Source organism: Camelina sativa, chromosome 7, assembly GCF_030686135.1.
Source record: "Camelina sativa cultivar CO46 ecotype springtype chromosome 7, ASM3068613v1".
Lineage (NCBI taxonomy): Eukaryota > Viridiplantae > Streptophyta > Magnoliopsida > Brassicales > Brassicaceae > Camelina > Camelina sativa.
Window position 1 is genome coordinate 24,695,502 of NC_141886.1, and position 23,038 is coordinate 24,718,539.

General features: G+C 36.4%; 5 protein-coding genes across 30 annotated transcripts; 1 reads left to right on the forward strand and 4 right to left on the reverse strand.

Annotated features, from left to right (window-relative positions):
- Positions 1-465: 465 nt before the first annotated feature.
- Positions 466-4,986, reverse strand: LOC104702034 (homeobox-leucine zipper protein HDG11-like). The gene is made up of 10 exons (XM_010417833.3): positions 3,769-4,986; positions 3,561-3,678; positions 3,270-3,458; positions 2,700-3,182; positions 2,516-2,617; positions 2,223-2,423; positions 1,954-2,134; positions 1,611-1,870; positions 1,431-1,520; positions 466-1,347 (listed from the first exon to the last, which is right to left on the reverse strand). Exons 1-10 carry the CDS (start codon positions 3,912-3,914, stop codon positions 952-954), a joined length of 2,166 nt encoding a protein of 721 aa, XP_010416135.1. The 5' UTR covers positions 3,915-4,986; the 3' UTR covers positions 466-951.
- A 2,111-nt stretch (positions 4,987-7,097) lies between these two features.
- LOC104702036 (sucrose synthase 6) lies at positions 7,098-11,167 on the reverse strand. Its single transcript, XM_010417839.3, has 12 exons — positions 10,935-11,167; positions 10,706-10,838; positions 10,454-10,608; positions 10,169-10,361; positions 9,964-10,082; positions 9,650-9,866; positions 9,268-9,537; positions 8,891-9,174; positions 8,590-8,814; positions 7,933-8,499; positions 7,715-7,853; positions 7,098-7,638 (listed from the first exon to the last, which is right to left on the reverse strand). Exons 1-12 carry the CDS (start codon positions 11,039-11,041, stop codon positions 7,219-7,221), a joined length of 2,829 nt encoding a protein of 942 aa, XP_010416141.1. The 5' UTR covers positions 11,042-11,167; the 3' UTR covers positions 7,098-7,218.
- Positions 11,168-11,349: 182 nt separating this feature from the next.
- On the reverse strand, positions 11,350-15,967 carry LOC147941649 (eukaryotic translation initiation factor-like). 23 transcript variants are annotated; one of them, XM_087459232.1, is made up of 9 exons: positions 14,932-15,967; positions 14,079-14,165; positions 13,596-13,657; positions 13,397-13,498; positions 13,183-13,306; positions 12,991-13,088; positions 12,782-12,892; positions 12,495-12,696; positions 11,350-11,458 (listed from the first exon to the last, which is right to left on the reverse strand). In XM_087459232.1, the coding sequence occupies exons 4-7, from the start codon at positions 13,480-13,482 to the stop codon at positions 12,817-12,819; spliced, it is 384 nt and encodes a 127-aa protein (XP_087315358.1). In that variant the 5' UTR covers positions 13,483-13,498; positions 13,596-13,657; positions 14,079-14,165; positions 14,932-15,967; the 3' UTR covers positions 11,350-11,458; positions 12,495-12,696; positions 12,782-12,816. The 23 variants fall into 23 exon arrangements, with proteins under 23 accessions (XP_087315358.1, XP_087315359.1, XP_087315360.1 ...); XM_087459229.1 differs by lacking the exon at positions 11,350-11,458 and adding an exon at positions 12,128-12,392 and having other exon boundaries at positions 13,605-13,657; positions 14,932-15,962; XM_087459233.1 differs by lacking the exon at positions 14,079-14,165 and having other exon boundaries at positions 13,397-13,501; positions 14,932-15,055.
- Positions 14,948-16,869, forward strand: LOC104702037 (uncharacterized). The gene is made up of 4 exons (XM_010417841.3): positions 14,948-15,306; positions 15,386-16,127; positions 16,209-16,375; positions 16,463-16,869. The coding sequence occupies exons 1-4, from the start codon at positions 15,122-15,124 to the stop codon at positions 16,668-16,670; spliced, it is 1,302 nt and encodes a 433-aa protein (XP_010416143.1). The 5' UTR covers positions 14,948-15,121; the 3' UTR covers positions 16,671-16,869.
- Positions 16,827-21,501, reverse strand: LOC104702038 (uncharacterized). Of its 4 annotated transcripts, none has more exons than XM_087459208.1 (13): positions 20,884-21,501; positions 20,343-20,400; positions 19,688-19,953; positions 19,538-19,612; positions 19,400-19,458; positions 19,150-19,285; positions 18,914-19,010; positions 18,739-18,805; positions 18,435-18,533; positions 17,820-17,909; positions 17,517-17,671; positions 17,330-17,431; positions 16,827-17,233 (listed from the first exon to the last, which is right to left on the reverse strand). In XM_087459208.1, exons 3-13 carry the CDS (start codon positions 19,932-19,934, stop codon positions 17,086-17,088), a joined length of 1,275 nt encoding a protein of 424 aa, XP_087315334.1. In that variant the 5' UTR covers positions 19,935-19,953; positions 20,343-20,400; positions 20,884-21,501; the 3' UTR covers positions 16,827-17,085. The 4 variants fall into 4 exon arrangements, with proteins under 4 accessions (XP_087315334.1, XP_087315336.1, XP_087315335.1 ...); XM_087459210.1 differs by having other exon boundaries at positions 20,347-20,400; positions 20,884-21,221; XM_087459209.1 differs by lacking the exon at positions 20,343-20,400 and having other exon boundaries at positions 20,884-21,221.
- Between the last annotated feature and the right edge of the window lie 1,537 nt (positions 21,502-23,038).

The window sequence follows — 23,038 nt, forward strand, 5'->3', positions numbered from 1 at the left end:
GCTCACCAGTCACAACTACATCCCAAATCAAATCAAAAGTGTAAAACCATTAAACTTTTTGAAAGAAATATATATTGATAAATGATAAAAACAAATGAGCCGCACGTTCGATCTCTATATATTGTTTTGGGTCCAAAAGGGAGATTTTGGGACGTGACATGATTCTTCACCATATGTTTTGAGGGATCATAAAGTTGTATTATTAGATTTTGGATCCAACGTGAGAGTTATGGGGTTTTTTTTATTAATGGTCCGTACGATAACAATTTCCTTTCACAGCGAACCAACCAAAAGAAATCGCATTTATAATTCTTTCTTGTTTTCTTCTTTCGTTCTTCTCTTTCTAACTTTCAAAAAAGTCATCAACTTGTCAGATTTCATCACCTAACCTCTCTCTCCATCTCCACCCATAACAACACAACATTCAGATCAATTCATAATTCATACACACACAAACACACACTCTTGGATCATTAAGCAGAGCCATAGATCATTAATGGGATAAATGAACAAAGTTTAACACTTTCAATTATAAAAAAGGGACAAAAAAAACTTTGCAACAGAAGTCAATGCCCGAACCATACAAAGAAAGTCAAAGTTGCATGGTGCGTTCTTGACTTCCAGTTTCTAAGCATAAAAAACAATTAAAAAAAAAAAGACCCTAAAAATCTCATAACCACCACCAAGAAAAAGAAAACCCAAAAAAAAAACAAAAAAGCAAATGAAGAAGAGAGAAGAATCCAGCTGTTGTTTTCTTTTTCTTACAGAAGTTGTTTAATGAGGTTTGTCCACGAACGGAACAGCACCAACAGAAGCAGCAGAACAATTGGAGTTAATGAGCTTCTTCTCTCTCTCTCTGGCATTGAAGGCAAAAGAAGAGTTAATTCCCTTCTCTGATCATTGAAGAGATAGAGACACCCGGAAGAAAGAGGAAGAGCTTTTAATTTTGTGTCAAGCTGTAGGTCCGCTCAAGGCGGTTTTAATTTGGTGGACAGTAGTTCCAATGAGGTTATTAACCGTTTCCACCGACTCCATATTCAGTTTTGCCGACGGTAAGTTGCTTACCATTATCTGAAACCCTACTGTTATCAACGAACCGCTTGAATTTGATGATGACCGTCCTGAGCTCGTCGATGCTCCTCCTCCTTGCTCAGACGTCGAGCCATTTCCATCTGGTGAGATTGCGAAACCTGAGGACAAGAGCGGGATGTATGAAGGATCTTCAGCACTCATTGCTATGTTTAACGCTGCTAAATCCACTGGACTGTAGACCACAAGTGCTCCTGATGAGTCTGTTGAGCTTTCTTGTAGAATTAGCATGTTGTTGCTTTGTGATGCATTGGATGCCTAATAGAATAAAAAAGCAAACTTCATTACATAGAAACCTTGAAATGTGAGGAAACAATTGTATCACTTAGTAGGAGACTTACGCGTAGCACCGATATGCAGTTACCAGGATGTGATCCGTTTGAGATGTGAGCAACTTCATGCACCGAGTTACCGTTTGAAAGAACATCCCACTAATACAAACCACCAACAAAGAAACATTTTAAACACTTTAGATGATTCTTTACTTATGAAGCTTTTGGGTAGTGTGTTGTTTTTGTTACCTGAGGACGGGTTCTTTCATCTTTGAGGAAATTGAAGACATTTTGAGGAGAATTGGGAAGCCAGAAGGTGGTGGCTGCACAGAGAACTGTGCCATTTGGTTCAGGGCTCTTATGTGCAGTCACACGGACTCCAACTTCGTTCAGTTCAGAAACAACGGTTGAGCGTGTGTTGTTGGATCTGCTTACACTTAAACAGTAGTTGCTAATCATTCTCTGAGCAAGTCTCATCATGCTTCTCTTCCCTTCCGGCGATGGAATCACTAAAAACGTTGCTAAAAAAATTATTACATGGACTTATAAAGAGATTTAGCAATGCACACTAATGTCTATTCAATGTTTTCACCTCCACCGAGATCACGGGATGAAGATGCTGGTACTGATAGAGACGCGAATCTTTCACACATTCTCTGGAGAGTAGTAAGCCATCGTTCAGCTCCAAACGCAATCCCATCATGAATCATCTCTCTGTATAGCTCATGAATTGGTTCTTTTTCTTCGGTTTCAATATGTTCAACCCAAGTAACCTGTTTTATACTTCATCAGTTTGGGGATATCCTAACATGAAAACATAACTTAGTAGACAGAAGGGATTAAGAAGAAAGACGTGTTAACCTTGGAGTATCCATTGGACATGTCCTGAATCAAGCATCCAGATGGAAATCTAAAGGACTGAGAGTGAGAAACAAACTGAGGAAGATCATATGAGACATTTACAACTATCCAGCTTCCTTGTTCAATCTGCTGACAATACCGTAGCTCGCAGATTTCACGTGTTGCTACCAATGGCGAAAGCACTTCCATTTCTTCATACAACTATATAGCCAAAACAAAGTCATTATTATATATGAAGAAATCTGAATCCTTTTTGATGCATCAGAAAGCAAGTAGAGTTACTATCAATTTACCAAATGTAATGCACCCTCATGGGTACCTCCCATTCCTGAAGAGATCACTGCAAGTGTTTTAGAAGCTGCAATGATTGAGGGAAAGAGTTCTGCACACTTGACCTGATTAAAAAAGAGAAACTTAATCAGAAATGCTGCAACCGATAGTGAAAAACATAATGTTGGAGATGTATCAGCTACTTACACAATCCATGAACATGTCGACAAGGGCCATAGCATTCATGAAAACAATTCCAGAAGACCTAGATGCCTCGACTCGAAAGTTATGGTTCTTCCCTCTGTTACTTGATCTTGGAAAAATGTTATCATAGCTTCCAAGATTAAGAATGTCTCTGGAGCCATCTGTTTTGGTCCACAGTGGTTCATTTGTGTGAAGAAGCCTAAGCAATTCTTCCATTGCAGTCAAAGCAATGTCGGTCATAAGAGGCTTATCCATGTCTGATATAGCCAAGTTAGGCTGAGATTGAAGATTATTATGACCACTAACAGACATAGAACTTCCTGGAAGAAGATCAAAATCAAGTGAAGGACCATGACCACAAGGTCCACAACCAGTTAAACTAGTCATTGACAAATCCAACGGTGAGATGTGCATTGGATGTAATGTCGAGAGTTGGGATATAGGTCTTCCCATGTACTTTGATGCAATGGTGGACATTCTTTCAAGCTGTGCAAAAGATCAAATTTTTTTACAATCAACTGATGTTTATGAATCAAGCTAATATCGATGAAAACTGCAGAAAACAAAACTCACCTCTTCTCTAAGATGTGCATTTTCAATCCGAAGCTTTTGTTCATCAAAGTAAGGATCTTCACTAACAGGAGGACCACCACAGTTAGGGCATATAGCATGCTTGAGAGCTTCTCTAATGGCTATGTTTTCGCAACGAATCTTATCATTCTCTGCCTTTAGTGCACTGTTATCAGCTCTCTCATGTTGCGCCTACGGAAAACATTACCACAACCAAAATCAAAATCCTTTCTTTCATATTCAGAACTACATTTCAAAACTCAAGAGAGCGTGAGAGAGAGAGAGAGACAAAACCTTAAGCTGAGTTCTTCTGTTCTGAAACCAGAACTTGATTTGTCTAGGAGCCAAACCCAATTCTCTGCTAAGTTGATTCCTCTGCTTCTCATCAGGATGAGGACACTCCTTGAAACTCCTACAATTTCGATAATTCAACGATTACAAAAACAGAACAAAGATAATTTCACCAAGAAACACAAAAAAAAAAAAAAGGAGATTGTAGTACGATTCAAGGCGTTGAATCTGTTGAGCGGTATGACGATGATAACGTTTCTTCTTCCTATCAGTTTCAGAGCCGTCGTGATGTTGGCTACCACCACCGTCACCGCCGCTTCCACTCCCACTTCCGCCGACGCCGACGACAAAACTCATCTTTGTTTTTTTTTAATATACGCCGAGAGACAAAGCGGTAATAAAACACTCTTTAATCTCTAATAAGGCTAACAAACTTGTTCTCTTTACTTTCACCCAACCACAAACTACTAATGGACCATTTACACCACTGTCGCCATTAACACAACCCCCCCAAACAGAGAAACACAAAAAAAAAAGGTTCAAACTTTTTATGCACCCACCCAAGAGAGAGATGAAAAGAAAAACGAAACGGAAGAGAATCTGAAAGAGAAGATGCAAAGGCGATGATTTCGGGAGGGGAAAAGGTTCGGTTTAGGCAACAAATTGATTTCAAAAATGGAATTTCGACAAATCCACAAACCCCAAAATTTCAACTAAAAAGATATTTAGGGAGGAAACTAAAAATAAAAATGGGTTCTTTGTAGCCGTAATAATGTCTCGTCTCTTAGTTCTTTCTACACAGGAGCCACCCTAGAAAGAGAAAGAGAAAGTGATCTCTCTCTCTCTCTCTAATAAGACTTTCACTCTCACCTAAGCCGCCACCATTAGTGCTCTCCCAACCCTTTTTGTTGCTTCTTCAACATTCATTACACAGATTCGCAAAAAACCCTCTCTCTCTTTCTCTCTCCCAACCTGTCGAAATTGGCGTAACTGATGGGGTTTTAAATGGTGTTTGTTTTTGATGACAGAGGAAAAAAAAAAAGAAAAAAAATTCAAGAAAGAGAGAGAGAAACAGAGAGGGTTTTAAAGTCTCTTGCTCTCCCCATTACTGCTAAGTTGTACTCTCACCATACTCCGAGAGAGAGAGAGAAAAAGAGAGAGAGAGGACCGAACCAACCTTCTTCTTCTTCTTCTTTTTGTTTGGTCTATACAACTAACTCTCTCTCTCTCTCTCTCTTTCTTTGAGTTCCGGTTGATTTATATATCGCCGGTAAGGGTTAATACACGGAGGTTTGGATAAATAATAAAAAAAAAAAAGAAAGAAAACTTTATCCACTTTCTCCGGCCAAGTTCTCTCTCTCTCACCCTTGTAGTATAATGACAAAATTTAACTTTTTTATTGGGATTTTGCTGATCTCATTTTCTTTTCTTCTATTCTTTCTTCTTTTTATTATTTTATTTATATTTTCTCTTTTCTCTTTTTCCCAAGTTTTACTTGCTCATTTAGTCAATTTTTAATTGTATTTTAAACAAGTAAAGATTTCTTACCATTTAAAAAGAAATAATGAGATTGATTTAGCTGTATAATTTTAGGCATTTTTATTTACTTTGTGTATATACAACAAAAAAAATTACTTTATACTAATAGATTCTTACTTTTTCTCAACAACAATAAAAAGAAAACTGGATTTTTTTTGTATATATAACTTTCTCAAAATAATAAATATTTTAAGGATATCTAGTTAGTAATTATTGTTTTAACAAAGATTTCTTACTCATCATCAATGGTAAATATTTTTTTTTTTTAAATCATGCTACCAAGAAAAGCCATATAGTAACGGAAAATTGAAAATTGTGCATCATATAGTTTTAGACATAGACAAAAAAAAAATAACCAACTTTATCTCCATTGTATTAAAACCCCGGGTCATAATTTAGACAAAATCGCAAATAGTTAAGATTATTTACTGAATACAAATAATCAATGCGTGAACCGTTCCACTAATTTTCAGTTTTCTTTTTTTTTTTTTTTTTTTTTGACAACTAATTTTCAGTTTTCTTTATAAGTTTATATCCATTTCCTGATTTAATTAATCATATCTCTATTTAGCAAAATCACACGTTATTCAATTCAGTACTACATATCTTTTGGGACTGTTTAATTAGCATATACACTACTTAAAATCTATATACCAACTTTTATAGCTTTTTTATATAATGAGTTATGTTTTATAATTAGCTATTTTTAGATATATTTTTTTAAGTTGTCGTCTTTTTGCCTTTTGGGATCGTCTCGATATCTTGGCTGTACTCACGCTGTCTTTATAACTCTTTTCACTACCAAGTGCATAATGATCCCTTAAAGTCAAAACTGTTTCGAAATTAGAAACCTGTTGAAGAAAGAAATATGGTTGAAACTTGAAAACCTTGACAACAATGTGAATTTAATATATTTTCAAAACTTTTTCGTTGACAAAAAAAGAATAATAATTCAATAAGTTGCATGCGATCAACAAACGATTCTGAATACAGTAGCTGATAATAACCTTGTTATCAACAAAAAAAAAATCTCACAATTAAACTGATTTGCATAATTTCTTGATTTGGTATTATGTCTTCATTATTGGATGATATACTGTATTAGATTTAGAAACGTATCATGGATTTATTAGAGATTATAAATGCTTATAACTTGAAGTAAATATAAATCTATTGATGAAGTACTTCCAAGTTTTATTAAGGTCAATCAGTCGTAAATTAGTAGTTAATTAGTCGTTAAATTTTACAACTATTAAACTACTGTTACCTATATAATCGTAAAATTGTCATTAATTAGTTGCCAATTTTAGTAACTAATTAACGACTACGCGACGACAATATCATGACAACGTTATATAATCGTAATATTATTGCTAGATTACGACTATTTGATTTAGCGACTAAGTATCAGCTACAACAGTGTTTAGTCGCTAAATAGTCGCAGAAAACCATTTAACGACTATTCAAGGACTAATCATTCAGTAGTCGTTGCCCTGTTTTCTTGTAGTGAGTGAAGGTAGTGTAATGAATTTGTATCATATATCATTCAACAATTCTCTTGTTATTGATGAGATAATCATTTAGAAAAATAAAAGTTTATCTAAATTGTTTATATTATTATCACTTTCGTATTTAATTTTACCATTCATGTGTCTATACTTTATTCCTAAAATATTTACATTAGTCTGGAAAAAGGAAGCAATTAAATAGATAGTCTTAAATTAAAGCAAATTAAAAGCATTGATATAAATTTCCCATCTTACCACATTTAATTTTGGGACCTTGAATAAAGTGATCCTTCCACAGTTCACATACAGTCTCTGCCTTCGTTTGCTCCATATGGCTCTATCCCAAATTTAATTATCATATGGACCGATTCATTACTTTATTTATTGTCTTAAGAAATTAATTTCAAATGCATCTTCAACAAATTTTCATAATTAATACATGCACATAGTACATACACGTGTGTAATTTATATATACAGTTGGGCCAGTTTGGTAAGCCAAATGTATGAATTTTATTACTTGATGATTTTTACATCGATGGTAGTTTTATGCATTACAGATTTTACAAATGTTTTTTTTTGTTTTCACTTTAATTCGATCCAAGGTAGACTTTCTTAATCCTCTTGAGCGGAGTTAGCACTAAAGAACCTCTGCTTCAAAATGTAACAGATGTATAGACAAACCACAACTGACCAGAACAAGTTCCGAACCGATGAAGCTCCTTGGTTCTGTTGTTGTCCGTACGCAATCTTCATCTTTTCTACCTTCTGTTTCTCTCCCGAAGTTTCTAAAACTTTCTTCATCCTCTCTGATGCTTCAGCTGCAAGTAACCCTTCTCTTACTTCTCTTGCCCCGACCTTTACATCTTGTGGTTCTTGACCATCTTTACTTTTCTGTTTCGTCTTTTCGGTTTCTGTGACTTCCTTCTGCTTACTTCCTGCTCCAAGAGATGATGGTTTTTTGGGAAGGAGGTTACGGAGTGAAGCCAGTCTCAAAGGCAGAGGTTTATCTTCCGGGATTGTCACTTTCTTGGTCTACAAGAAACAGTAGGGATGTAAAGGTTAGTTTTGTTAGCTATCATCAATAGTAATCTTCATATCAAAGACTCACCAATTGTTTGAACTGGAGATTGTAGAGCATGTCAATGTATCTCTGCTTCGCTTTCTTTTGATCTTCGTTCACCTGTCTCCAAAATCCATAAATGCTTCCCATTTTAAGCAGCTTCTCTGCATAAATCTTCCATGTGTAACTGCACAGACGATACCAAATCCACGAATCAGCAATGTAATGTGATAACTGATGAGATTTGTGTTTCTAGATTTACTTACAACTCATAGATGCGTTTGAGACCACCCTTAGAGATACTATCCCAGTACAAAGCATCTGTACGGCATTTGCTGAAGAAATCTCCAATTTTCTTAACAGAGTCATCACCATTGTTGGGATCAATGTGGAAACCAGAGACACCATCAACGATTATCTCCGCTGGTCCACCTTGGTTCGTTGCGAATGTTGGGAGTCCACAGTTCATGGCTTCGATAACGGTTAAGCCAAAAGCTTCATACAAAGCAGGTTGAACAAAGACTCCTTTTGTATCAGCAATGCATCTGTAGAGCTCACTGTTTCTGTATCTATCGGTTTGAGCAGCGATCCATCTGAATTTTCCCTTGAGCTTGTACTTTTCAATTAGATCATGCATTTTCTTGATCTCAGCTTTCTCTTCTCTGTCATTAGATTTTGACATGTCAAAGAATCCAGCAACGACTACAAGGTTAGCCATCTCTCTAAGTCTCTTGTCTTTGCCATACCACTCAACCAAACCAGTTATGTTTTTCACCGTGTCGAGTCTCGCCATTGAGAATATGATCGGTCTCTCTCTTACCGCAAGATATCCCCTGTTTCCACACAGGCAGAATTAGTAAGTCATACGGTGTCCCACTGTTGAGTGTTGACTAATTCAATTGCAATGAGACTAGACTACTTACATGTGTTCGGCATTGTCTTTCTCATTGTAAAGCAATTCTTGTATAGAAGGATGAAACTTGGTAAATCGTTTTTGCTTGTCTGTGTAAGGGAAGTATACAGATTGATCCGCACCAGGAGCAGCAATGTTGAACTTTGGATCAAACACGTCAATGCCAGAGACAACTCTACATAAACCAGGCATTGTGAAGGAAGTGTGACTCTCATACTGTCCTGGCCTGTCCTTGCTGCAAATCAAAAGGAGCACTTTAGTTTTATGAGTTTGACTCTTCTATGTATATGTTAATGCAAGAAAATACGAACCTTCCAGCGATTTCTTGATATGTGCTGGTAATGATGAAGTCAGTGACATTCATTGCGATTAAATCAGCTGTGAACTGGCATGAGAAATGGTATTTAGGATCTAGTTCCTTCCACTTCGCATCTGAATCTTCATACTTTGTCTTCTCCAACGCATGAGCAATCGTTCCCTGAGTGACACCGAGTTTGGTGGCCATTAGAGATGCAACCAAGTTCCCATCTGTGTAGTTTCCGATGATGAGGTCAGGCTTGCAGTCAAAGCGTTGAAGAATCTTGCTCGTTGCGTCCTGTAAATACGAACAATTTGTCAGGAGTTTTATTAGTTTGCTTTAGTCATTGAGAATATATGAAGATCTTCTAAAGAAAGATGATTAACATACCTGAGTAAATCTCTCCAGGTAAGGGTAGATATCGAATCGAGAAACCCATTGACGGAGGATTCCTTTATCTGTAACAAAAGGAACCCTGAGAATATGAGAATGCTTGGTTCCTTCAATGGCTTCTAGTTCTTGATCACACTTTGTTCCTCTTGCTTCAGGTATTAACCGTGTCACCACAAGAATCTGAGGCTTGAATCCGAGGCCTTGTTGGTTAATTCGAGTGAGAAGCTCTTCCTCCAAAGCTCTTACTTGATCCAATATGTAAACAACCTATACAATCATAATACACAAAGGGTTTATATAACCATGAAGTTTCTTTTTGTTAATTAGATATCATATTTTAGGAGGTAATACAAAACTGAAGATTTGTTTTCGCAATAACCTGGCCTCCGGTATCTGGTAATCCGAGCACGTCTTGCTGACCAAAATAGCCGTGGACAGAGAATATCACAACGTTGAACACTGTGGGAAGTCTGCTAAAGAGCAAATCTAGCTTCACATTGTCTGGTGCTTCAAGAACTTCTGAGAGCATAACCATAGTTTCTTTCACTCTCTCTGCTGTATCTCCCCAACCTTTCTCGAATCCCATCTCCTTCAACCTATGAAAGTAAATTCTCAGTTAGATCCTTGTTCCGGTTCCTCATGGAAGATAAAGAAACCCGATATGTGTCTAGTTTAATTTGAGCAGTTTTTTACCTGTGTGCAAAAGTTTCATAAGGCGTGTGTTTTGGGTAAGTCGAGACTACAATGACGGCAAGCATCAGAGATTTCTTGAGCTTTGCAACCGTGCTGAGATCGTCATTTATCATGAGATTCTGCAGAGACAAAGCATTGTTAATGAGCTATAAGACTTTCAAGAAGACAAATGTAAATGGAAACAAGAAAATTATTCAAACATTACCTCTCCGTGATGATTAAGGTGAAGCAAGTAGTTCAACAAAGGTTCTAGTCTATCGGATTTGCCTCCAAGCTTAGAAGATATAAACTTAGAGATGTAATCAGCTCCCTTTCCAATTGAAGAAGAAAGACTTAGCCGAGGAGTGGTGAAATCAATGGCTCCAAAGTCTATTTCCAATGCATTTTCATCTTTAGACCTATAAAATGTGTCATAAACGATTACACCAGATGATCAATATTGCTCTGGCTATTGCCAAAACGCCATTATATATGTAGATTGTTTACTAACCATGATTCATCGAAAACAGATTCCTTGAGCTTTAAGTAATCCGTAGCTGTGATTTCATCCACTGTTAAATCTCCAGAGTTGACCTTAACATATTCCCAGAAACCAGGATTTGGCCTTGCAGCTAATGCAACAAATGGTGGAACCACTGCCGCTTCCTGAGTTGTTAAAACAGAGAAAATTAAACCGTGATCTCGCATAAACACGCAACTAAACCATGTTTGATTGCAAAATGACAATGAAGATGTTCATTACCTGAGTACAAGTGAGAATGTAGCCAAACAGCCCCTCCAGGATCTTACTGCGTTCACGGCTATCTTCTATACATTTCTCTATCTCATTCATCAGATCCTCACGCTTCATAAGCTTCTTTCCTCCTCCAACAAAGCTACAACATTTTTTCCACACACAAACATATAACTAAGAAAACCAAATAGCATCAAACTGTAGCAAAAGAGTGTGATCTTTGAAAGTTCAAAAAAACCTGGCAAAACATCTCTTCATATGGTACCGGCTTTGTTTCAATGCATCAGGCATTTTATCAGCGATTGAATCCGATTTCTGAAGCATAGCTGGAGATGAAGACGACATGTTTTTTCTTTTCTTTTTTTATTACAGAAACAACCAAAAGATTCAAACTCTCCTCAAGATTATTGAATGATTGAGAGATGAAGTAGTTTGATGAAACAGGGGTTTAATCACAATGTATATATATAGATACCTTAAGTTCATAAAAATATAAATATGCTGTGAAGGGGACAGGAGTAGAAAGAAGGAGAAGGATGGGGGAGAAGATTATTCGTTAGAAATGAAAGTTGGAAAAGCTAAGTATGCAAGTAAACAAAAAGGAATATGCATGATTTTTCATTTGTTGACGCAAACAAAATCAGATTTTGTACCTTTTGCTTTTATTGGAGTTCATGTGAAAAACAACATAAAAGGTATGGGAGGCAAAAAGAATCCTCCTTTGTGGCTCCTTTGATGGATGCTTTACTTAAGCTGTGGTCCCTGTGGTATGTGGACAAAGATCTATATCACCATTATCATATACGCATATTCTTTGATATGTAGTTTTAATTTTAATTAAATGATTGACAATTCTGATAAGTAGTGTAAAATTTTTCTAATCATTTATCATAATCACTAGGTCGGTACCTGCTACGCCGCATGATTATTTTTCATTTTTTTTAAAATATTTTATTTTGTGTTTTCTAAAAGACTATTTTTGTATGTTGTTTGTAATCTAAAATCATTATTAATATAGTTTATCCCAATGATCATTGCTAATATTGCTGTTTTCAGTTTTTTGTTATTATTTGTTACTGCATATTTTTATTTATTATCATCACTTTCAAAACCATTTAATATGTCTTACCGAGTTAAACATTTCATTATGTAAACATCGACTATGTAAAATTTCGATTACTATGATCACTTTGCTATCAAATAAAATTAACGCATTCCAATATAGAGTTATTTATATCTCATTTTATACTCCACCAGATCAATTCCATTTAACTTAATTTATAATTTTTAAATTGTAGTTTACATTAATTTCATCTAATTTATATAAAACATAGACTTTGTGTCTACAATATAATTTATAAAAACTACCCTATGTTTTTTTTCTCTTTTTCTAAATTAACTCTCTTTTTTTTGTAAAAAAACAGTCCTACCTTTGCTATTAAATTGAAATACATATTTACTCTTTTAAAAAAAATGGTATACCCTAAGCGAGAATTGGTCACATGTCCTATGAAACAACATAAGTGAGCTATATAAATGTGATCCTAGGTTCTAGAAATTGAAAATATCTCTCAAACCACCAGACAATACTAATGACTCTTTTATCTACGGATTAACCAAACTCTAGTTGAAGTGATACTCATCGATTGTCGAGTACTATATTAGACCATCTCTTTCCAGTGATTGGATAACTCCCCTATACATATACCAGAAACAAAACAAAGCAAACTCATGAACTCAACAACTTTGACAGTAAAGAGAGATAGAGGTTATAAGGAGAAAGGAGAAAAGAACATACTTTAGCTTGTTCTTTGGGATCTTCAATTTCTGAGCAATTTCATCAATGTGTATCCCCTGTTGTTGAAAGTTACTTCTTTGCCACCAGGTTCCTCAGGTGAAAACGAAGGAAGCTTTCCGTTAATATCAAAATATAAACAAGCGTACAACTCGCAGAACGTCGAGTGCAGTATAGCATTCTCAAAAATCAGCTGTATTACTCCCTGCAATCAAAGGTAAAGAGCAAATCAATACCATGAAGAGAGAGAATCACAATAACAAAGATCAGGAAATTAAAAAAAAAAAAACCTTTAGGATATCAGCAGAAGTGATGCTAGAATCAATCAATTGACCTTTAAGAAGCTCGTGCTTCTCCGTTTAAGAAGCTCGTACTTCTCCGGGGTAAGCTTGTTCAGAATACTGCAGAGAAATCATAACAGTCAGAATATATACATCACAATCAACTTCAAGCACAAAAGCTGAAAAGAAAAGACTAATATTAGTTTGTTGACAAATACCCTTTCACAGTTTTGAGGACTCGGTCTTGATCTGAAAGAGCTCCTCTTTTAGCAGACCATGGGACTTCTGCTTTCACCAGCACAGGGGCAGGACCAGACTGTTTCACAAGATCATCATCACGTTAGCAAGAAGAGGAAATTAGTAAAAACAGCATGCCAACAATAAGTAACAAGTGACACGGAAAAACTTACCCATTGAGATGTATTTTTAGGTTCACGAGAGACGTCTCTTAACCATTTTTTACCAGAGGTTGGAACCTGCGGACGACTATGCCAGTCACGGGTGGGAATAACGATTCTGAGGCTGGTTTGTTGGCTAATAAGACCAAAAACAATAATGTGGTTTAGAGAAAACAAGATTCGTCTGAAAAAACACAAAACAGAGAAAGATCACACAAACACTCACTTTACTCTCGTCTGCACGATTCCCTCAACTCTGATCTTCGGCAAAAAGCTCAACTGCGATTTCCTTACAGCGCCTCTGGATATCATCAGAGACTTGAACCGACTGCTATTGAGAAAAACATAACGATGAGTGAGTTGTTTCATAAGCAATAGAAAACAAAGCCAAGTTCAACATAAGAAATAGAGTTAAAATTCAATACTTGTTTGACCTGAAGCAACTGGTCTCAGCTAAACTGCACACGTTCACCAGAGAATTTTCTCTCTACGAAAAACAAAACAAAAAATTTCAATTTACACAACATAAAGTATCAATCTTTGTCCCACATTAAAATTTCAACAATCGTAAGAAAAGAAAAACCCCAAAAAGATCCAAACTTTTTTCATAATTCGATTCATAATCACAGAAACGTATCAAACCCTACAATTATACAGCTTGTTCAAACTCATTCGCGGAAAAAAACAAACCCATGAAATCAAAATTGAAGAGAAACAAGGAGAAAAAAACAGAGGATTTTGATTTGGTGAAGAAGCTGAAATCACGCCGAAGAAGAAGATTGGTATTACAACGAGCATTCAAGCTTGGTATCACGACGAAGAAGAAAATAAATCTAGCAATTGATTAAACGCAGTGTTCAACAAAGCGTTTTCCATTTGCTTTGTCCACCTAAGTAAAAAAAACTTACCTGTATTAATTGTTTTAATTTGATAGGCTGTTCATTTTTTATGAGGTATCAACACCAGCTTTATTGTTGAGGCTGATGTGTCATCACCTGGAGAAAAATATCCTACTTTTATTGTATTGATTCGTAAAGCCAAACCTTTTTCTAACTAGCTTAAGATATACTAGTGTTTTGCAATTTGCAGTTTAAAAAGGTACATCATAATCACTGTTCTAACGTTGAAATCTACATTTTAGGAGGTTGAGACTATGTTGGTGCGGTATTTAGCACCCTAACATACCGATCTAAACCAGAAAGATAAATCGATTACTTAACTAGGAATTCGGTCCAGCCCTAATTAATAGTTTATTAGAGGCCTGTTCGGAGAAGGAGGCCCAGCCCCGAAGATGGAGAGCCGACTTCTCAATTCGCCCTGTGACCGACTTGAAGAAGAAGGAGCAACTTTCCATATCTTCGTTTGAGTTATAAGGAAAGTTAATATATTCTGTAATCTAGCAAAAAGTATAAATAAGGGGAGACTTCTCCATTGTAATCATCCAGCAATTAATACAAAAATCACTCTCTCTTTGTTCTTGCAAAACCCTAATTTGAGCCCTAAGAGATCTAAACCCCTTCTCCGATTTCTAGCTTTAATCGAGTTTCTGGAGACATAACTTCTGTGAATTTGTTTCCCCCCTAAAACAAATTCATTGTAAAAACTCATAATCTTTTTACTGATCAGCAGAAAATTTAAAAGTTTCTAGTTGAAAATTTAAAAGTTTCTAGTTGAAAATTTAAAAGTTTCTAGTTTAAATGCAGTCCAAATATGTTTACTATGAAGCATTTGTTGGGATTTTTTTAGTTTATAAATACGTACCGGGATACCACGAACCGGGCGAGAAACATACCGGAAACCGACCGAGTAGCTACCTAAACCGGGTTATTCGTGTAGCGATAAACCGGTTAAGCCTCTTTCGTTTTGGTAGTTCCTCGGAGCTGTTCACTGGACTCGCTGACTCAGCGACGTGTCTCCGGTGAGCAAAAGCAAGACGACGGTGTTTATAGCTATGGAGATCGAAGAGGTAGAGACAGCAAAGAATCGATGCAAATCGGTTATAAGAACAATAGAGAAGCTTCCTATATCAACATCCATCACTGCTTCATGCCGTCGCACTCTCCTTAAGCTTGCTTCCTCCGAGCTCTCCTTCCTCTCGTCTCTCTCTTCCTCCGATCCTTCTCTACAGCCTCTCAGGTTTCTCTGATTTCGATCATCTCTTTCTTTTATCACTCTCTGATTCTGACTTTTTGATTTTTTTTTTCTTTCTCCGCAGTGTTAACATTGGCCACATTGAGTCAGTTGTACGGATTTTGCAGTTTCCGTCTATCACCGGCGTTTCACGCGTTTGCAAACCGATTCCTCTTCCGATTGGTGGGGTTCATGTTGATGTCGTATGTACTCTCGGGAAAGTTCCTGTATGGATCATCGTCTCCGATAGAAACCCTAGGTATATCTCCTGGAGTGGAGACCGCCATGGAAACAAAGGTTTAAAGTCGAGAATCGAACAGATTCTTGCCGCTGCTAATTCCACAGCCACGCTTAAACCTTCTTCGGTGATTCTCTTCTTCGCAAACGGTCTGCCTTCTTCAATTTACGAGAAATTGAAAAACGAATTTGGAGCTGTGTGTTTTGATTTCGATGTCGGTTCGGATTTAGATTGCGAGGAAACGGTGGAAGGAGACTGGGTTAACGTCGTGCGGACTAGATCATATGAAGAAGCAGTTTCTGTTGAGATCAAGCTCATTGATCAATGTGATAATGATTCCCCTTTTACTGAACCTGAAGTTGTAGTTCAAGCAGAGGACGCAGAGCTAAGTCCAAAAGAAGATGATTTCTCTTATGTAATCTCCTCCATGAGATTGCTCGGTGAAGACTGCTTTATTAATTTCGATACTACAGCTCTTGTTGCTCTTGTTTCTGGAATTAGCAACGGGTGTGCAGAGAGAATAGTGGATACGCCTGAGATCGATTTAGAGGAAAAGTTTAAGGGAAATACCGTTTTTGTGATTGCTCAGGTACCCTCTTTATGAGGTATAGTCACCATTGTCTATCAACAAAACATGAACTTTTGTGAAATTGATGATATTTATATGCAGGCGAGATCTGAAATTGAGAGCCCTGTTCTAGTCAAAATGGGAACTGTATTGTCAGGGAAGCGAGGGATAGTATGCGAGAGTGTTCTTTCAGAGTTCAAGGAGTTAGTATCCATGTACGCTGGACCGAATGAGAAACGCAGAGCTGAGCAGTTGTTGAAGAGCCTAATGTAATGCACACATTATGCTTAAGTTCAATACTTTTTTTTTTTACTCATTATGATTGTAATTGAATGATGGATTGTGGGTGGTGACAGGGTGGTGAATGACAATCCCACAGAGCGTGTGAAGAGCCTCCCAACGACGAGGAAGTTAGCAATGAAGAACAAGACTGTGTTTGGGACAGGTGATAGATGGGGAGCTCCAACTTTGACTGCAAACATGGCGTTTGTGAGAGCTGTGGCTCAGTCAGGCATGTCTCTCTCCACTATCGACCATGGCCCTCGAGCTCTCACTGGTGATTAGTCTAGTTCAACTGTTCAAGTTCTACCTATTCTGTAATTTTGTAAGTTCTGAAGACCAAACCTTGTAGTAGACTACTAGGTAAAACAAAACAAAAAGCTGAAGCTACAAGTTTGCTTTTGTCTGGTGTAGATTGTGTCCAAGCAGTTATAATGAATATGGAGCAGAAAGAATCGAATTTTATTGCACTAAACAAACAAAATTACAACAACATACAGAGAACACAGACAACAATTTCCCATATTTTTCTGGAAACTAATCCAAATCCAATTTGGTAGTTTTTTTCACACCCAGAGAGCTTATATATTATTGACATTTGGAGAATCACTAGTGTAGTTATAGAGCTTCACCATTTGTGTTTCTATGGCGGCCATTGGCTTTGTAACTCTATAAGGTGATATGCATTCTATTCACTGATCTATTTTTGGTTGCCATTTATGTGATTTGAGGTGTTTTTAGTCCGTAGATTGTCTTCAGACCATGACGCATCAACAGAAGGAAGTTGGTACTCATCCGGTTTCAATGCCAAGGCAAAATCAGGAAGCGTCGGTGCTGTCTCCATGATCCTATAATTTGGCGTAAATGGAAAACAAAAGGTTGAGCTTAAAATAGCATAGCACAAGAAGAGAGAAAACTGGACAAAGCTTTAAATTGAAACTCACTTTTCATAAGAGTATAGATCACGATTTATCCTGACTTTACTTGAAGTTTCTTTCGGTATTTTCTCTGATAGATATTTCATTGTCCCGAAAAGCGGAGGAGTCCTAAAGAAATGTGGATAGATCTCAATGACTGATGGATAAAGAAATAAAGGTAGTCCATTGACAAAGGCACAGAAGACGGATTTACCTTGACATAGGTGAAGAGGTGTTAAACGCCTCACTTGCTTTCTTACTTTCTTTGAAACACTCATCTGCAGCTTGTAAAGCAGCAACCGCCATGCCATGTGATTTCTCTGTGTTTCCTTCATCAAGAATCAAACCGTGGTAGTAGTAAGCTGCAGCCTGGTATTACAAATACACAGAAATACCAAGTGTCTTAGTGAAACAGAAGACAAAAACAGAAGCATTGTACAGATAACGAGTTTCTCACTCATCTATGTGAAAAGATCCAATGATCTGAGAAAGAGAGTGAAAGACGTCCAAACAGTACCTTAGCTTCAACATACTTCCACTTAACAAAGAGCCTATGCTTTTCACCCCACCCATTTGCTAATGGAAGATTCATCAAGTTATCTTGTGCCTAATCAATGTCCATCAATAAGTGTTAAGAGAGTTTTTATCGCAAGGAAAACATTTCAAATTTACAAATTAGAAAATACAAAAGAGAGTCTCTGTCAATTCTTCCATGAGCCTCAGAAAAGAGGAAATTAGTTACTAGCTCAAGAAAGGTTTCTACTTTCTTGTTGTTTTCTCTTTTTTAAGCATGTAAACGAGCAGTAGAGTATAAAGTTAGAAGTCACTTTCAAAGATATTTCCAATACAACTTATTAAGCAATTTTAGTCCCATTTTCCTCCTCAAACATAAGTGATCAGCAGGCGGCACAAGTTAGTGACACTTTTATGATGGTGAAATATCTCCACTTTCTTCTTTTTGCTCTTTCGTTTTGTTTTTGGTTTTTTTGTCCTATTATTAATCTAAAGTGGATGATACACACTACTCCCATTAAGACAACTCATCTTTCTAGCGTTTCAATTCATTATAAATAATAAAGTGATCACCAAAAAAGTTGTACAAGAAAACAAATTTGATAAGGTAAAGGATCACCTGCTGCCAATATTTCACCATTTCACATGAAAGTCTTCGTTTCACTGCAAGAGTGGCTTTTGCACTATCAATTGCCATCCCGAGTTGGATATCAACACCCTAAATCCGAAAAGTTAAACCATTAACAAAGGACTGCAAATTTCTGTCTATTAAAATACTCAAAAGTACCTATCTACATAACTACTTCGAACCTAGGCAGAGTTTCTAATTAGTTGAACATGACGTTGATATTCACAAAATAAACTAGGAAGCACATGTAGCAAATCATAACTAGATAATATATCCTAACAAAAAGTGGTTATACCTGGCCTAATGCTTGCAAGCAAAGAGCCCGTAAAGCTCCTTCTGCCAAGTCAACTGGTAAACTTCTCCTGTAGAAAAGGCAAAGTAAAACAACCGTCGTGTCAGCAGATCAATCAGAATTATTAACATTTGAAAATTACAACTGGTTGACAGTAGAAACTATGTCCTATATGAACCTTAGCTCGGCTGAAAACTGAGGGAAAACATGCTTAACCGCACAGTCAAGGTATCCGGCTGCCTTTAAGAAAATATCAATTGAAGCTCGCCGGTTTTCTATAGAAAATGAAAAAAAAAAAAAAAAAAAGCATATCATAAACCTGAGGGACCATACCATTGTATTTAAGTATTTAACAATAAGAAAGAAGATATCTAGGAAGAAACAAGCATATCACAAGCAATTTGCAGGTTTTACCTTCCGAAACTTTTGGATGATAACCATCACTGGAACCTTTGGGAAGAAGCAGTAAATTGGCTTGTGACATTTGTAGCATTGCCATTAGATGCAAAACCGACAATATTTCATACCAAACGTTTGACATAGCTGTTTCCTGGTAGATGTAAATAATATTGTCATTTACTCTCAACAACCTTCAATGTAAAAGTCTAAATTTTATAGGAAAAAAACAGCACAGTGAAAAGATAAACTGTTTTGATCACCGCACCTCTTCCTCATCCTCCTGATTAACCCAATTAAACGGTACTCTGAATTGTAGATGGCTACCTGAACATGAAACGAATGCGTGTAAGGATATCTGCAACCAAACCTATCTCGATTCTGTAGCTCATGAATAGTATATTACCATCTTTAGTTAATCCTAAGAGAACAGGTAGATAATCTTCCAAAGCTTGATGGAGATCTGCGAGTGTTGAACCTCCTGCAAGAAACCATTCCGTTGACTTAGAAGGGAGAAAGCAGAGGAAAAAGAAACAGACAAGATACTCTTCCTTACCATGCTGTGTCTTCCTCCTAGTTCTTGTAATCGTTGGCCCTTCTTGATTAGCCATCACAACTATTCGTGTTCTTAAAGCTGTCAAGCGTTCCACTAGAGTCTTGGGCAATTGATCACCCAGTGACTGAGAAAACTCCACGTGCTTGGGTATCCTTAAGCCAGGTACATAAACTGAAACGTCCCCGATGCTCGTTGGCTTCCTCCTGTTTCCACCAGTGTCCTTCGGCCTTGATGCAAAGCATCCCATTTCTAAGAGCTTAACGAATCTACAATCCCAACATATGAAAACAGAAACAGAGATTAAACTTGAATCGAATCTTTAACATCCCTCTAAGCACTAAGCAAATTTGATCTCTAAATGAATCCTACATGGAACATGGCACAAATAGACGAAAATAATTAATGTTCAACCAAAAACAACCAAACTCCTCTCTCGTCCACTAAAATTCATAAGATAAAAGTTAAACTAGCTCACGAGCTATCTGCCATACTACAATCTTCATAATTCTACGTGACTACAACTCTCCAAGATTATGAAAACTAATCTACTTTTAGAACCAAAGTCCAAGCAGAAACAAACAAGCAAATGACACCATTAGATAGATAGACGTGGTTTTCAAAAACCGAAAACAAGCAAGAGTTTTGATTTTCTCACCTACCTTATTGACGTTTATCAGAATTATTGGCTAAAAGACATATAACTCAAGTGATTGCTGCAAGAAGCAAAAAAGAGAGAGAGAGAGAGAGACTTAATCAGCTTAAAGCATGAAAACTTTAAATGTTCTATTCACGATTTCTCTACTATAAACGAGATCCCGGACATAGGCCAACAAAACATATATTAGAAAACGATGATTTTTTCAACTTGACATGTAAAAAAGATGAAGATTATGAGTGAAGGGTCATCAAAGATAATGCTAAAATTGTAATGAAAGGTGTCAGATTGCATATCGAAAGATGTCAAAGAAACATCCTTTAACTGATTTAAACAAAAACTTGACTACATGATAATACAAAACCCTTAAGCAACATTTTTAAACGAGAGTCTATCCAAAATTGAGTTTTCTAAGACTCGAATTGACTACTGAGAAGCAAACGAAAAACCTCAAAAACCCTAATTTGAGAGGGGGGAAAGGGTATATGGATCCGAGAGTATTTGAATTTGCAAAAAGAAAAAAAAAAAATCGAAACTTTACCATAAAAAAAAAATGCTTCTGCTTGTTTCCAATTGCGAAATGGGAACGAGAGAGAGAGAGAGAAAGAAAGAAAGAGAGAGATGGTGTTTGATTCGAAAACCGCAATGGTATAAATCCTTGGTTCAAGCGTTAGACAATTAAAGAGGATGGGTCTGGCTGAGAGAGGAGAGGAGAGGAGAGGATGAAGAAAGAAAGAGTTGGAAAGGGCACAAATTTCAACTTTTTTTTATTAATGGAAAGCAAAATTAATGCTCTTTCGACTTTGCGAGTTGCCTCTCTCCCCTACCCGGTACGGTCCTCTCTTCAAAATTGTTGAGTAAAGTGGTCTAATTAAATATGAAGACCTAATTACATAATTTTAACTTTTAAGTTTTAGCCCAAAAAAATTACTGCTAAATATTGGAATTTCGTGTCAAAAATGACCGTATGTCAATGTTCTACTTCGAACACATATTTACAGAATGTACACTTCCTTGATTTAAAATATTTTTCATGGATTTTTTTCTGTTTCCCCTCAAAATGTTATGTATAAAACATTTATTAATTACAAAAAGACTATAAGGTATAAGAAAATATATGATTTTAAGAATCAAATAAATGTGTATGGAGGATGTTGATGATGATATATGTCCACCATTATCAATACTTATCCTACACCACAACAAACAACATGCATACGCATGGATATGGTTGGTTTTCCACAATTCTAAATTATTTTAAATCGGAAGACTAGCTCCTTCGCACCATCCTCTCTCTTAATCATACAAAAAAAAAACTTTTTCTTATTAATATTAAAAATATATATGCAACCATTCTTGTATATATATATGTAGGAATTAAGTGCCTCGTACGTTAAGCTTTGTTTTTATGTTAAAACATGGGTACGTGTATTGGAAATAAATACTATCAAGTTGGAGTATTTATACTAAGTACATTCGCCTTGGGACAGAATAAATATGTGTTACATCATGACATGATCAAAACGACCGTCCCTTTCTAAAATATCATTGAATCTTTAGATCTTTTTGATTACAATCACACAAAATTATAACTCAGTCACCAAAGACAAAAGATCCCACCGGCCTATGCATAAGCATCATCATCCCACATTCCCACGTCCTCAATTGTAGCTCAAATCAAATTGTAACACACACAAGAAAACAACAATAGTTCCTTTTTTGGGGTAATTCAGTGACGTCTCATGCAGTCCACGTGGCGGTTGTGTTAATCAAAGTGACGTTGCTATGTTATGGGGCGGGGTCGACGGAAGAAGAAGATATTTATAGCAACCATTTGAAGGTGGACACGTATTGGTGAGGTTCATGAATCGGTTTCTGTTAGGAGATCACGATTCACGGTTGTCTTTCACCGCCCCAACGGTCGGTCTTTAAGCAAAATTATTACAAAATATAGGGAGGTTGGTGACGACACGTGTCCTCAATCATTCTGTTACTTCCTGTTGGTTCGATATTACCTACGGACTACGGCTAAAAGCCCTCCCATATATAAAGCTACTTTTTCTGTGTTCGTTTCGTCTACGACTTGGTTTCCTTGTTTTAGAAACCGTCTTTATATTTTGATGTTTTTCTTCCTCATATATATAACCAACAAAAAAACCCTATAAAGTAATTGATTTTAGTAAAAGTAAATCGAGATATTGAGTTGGTTTATCTAATTTCGTTTAGAAAAAAAGGTAATACGTAATCAAAGTAAAACCGTATCTAGCATGAATTGGAATGATGTATATATACCACTATTCGTCAGTTTTGGTTTGGTGTTTATTTTTTCTTTCTCCGTTTAATAGTTAGGTAGTTTGGATCCAATAAACTTGCCATGTACTTAACTGCACTGGGTAAGTAAAATTCAAACTTCATCATGGTCATTGTTTTTTTTATAGTTTGACTATTCGTTGTTACACTAAATGTCATTTAAACATTTGTCCCATATTGATCCTAGCTAGGTTTTATCTAACCATATATGAAGAAATCATGTGACAAGGAAAGAAAAGAAAATTGTACAAATTAACGGTACTTTTAAATTTAGAACCAGCAATTTGGGAAGTTATGTGCATGTGCTTCATTTCGCTACAATATATAAAAGTGTATATTTGTGTTATTGTTATCTTAGTTGGTTGAAAGTGTGTAAATTTTGGTGT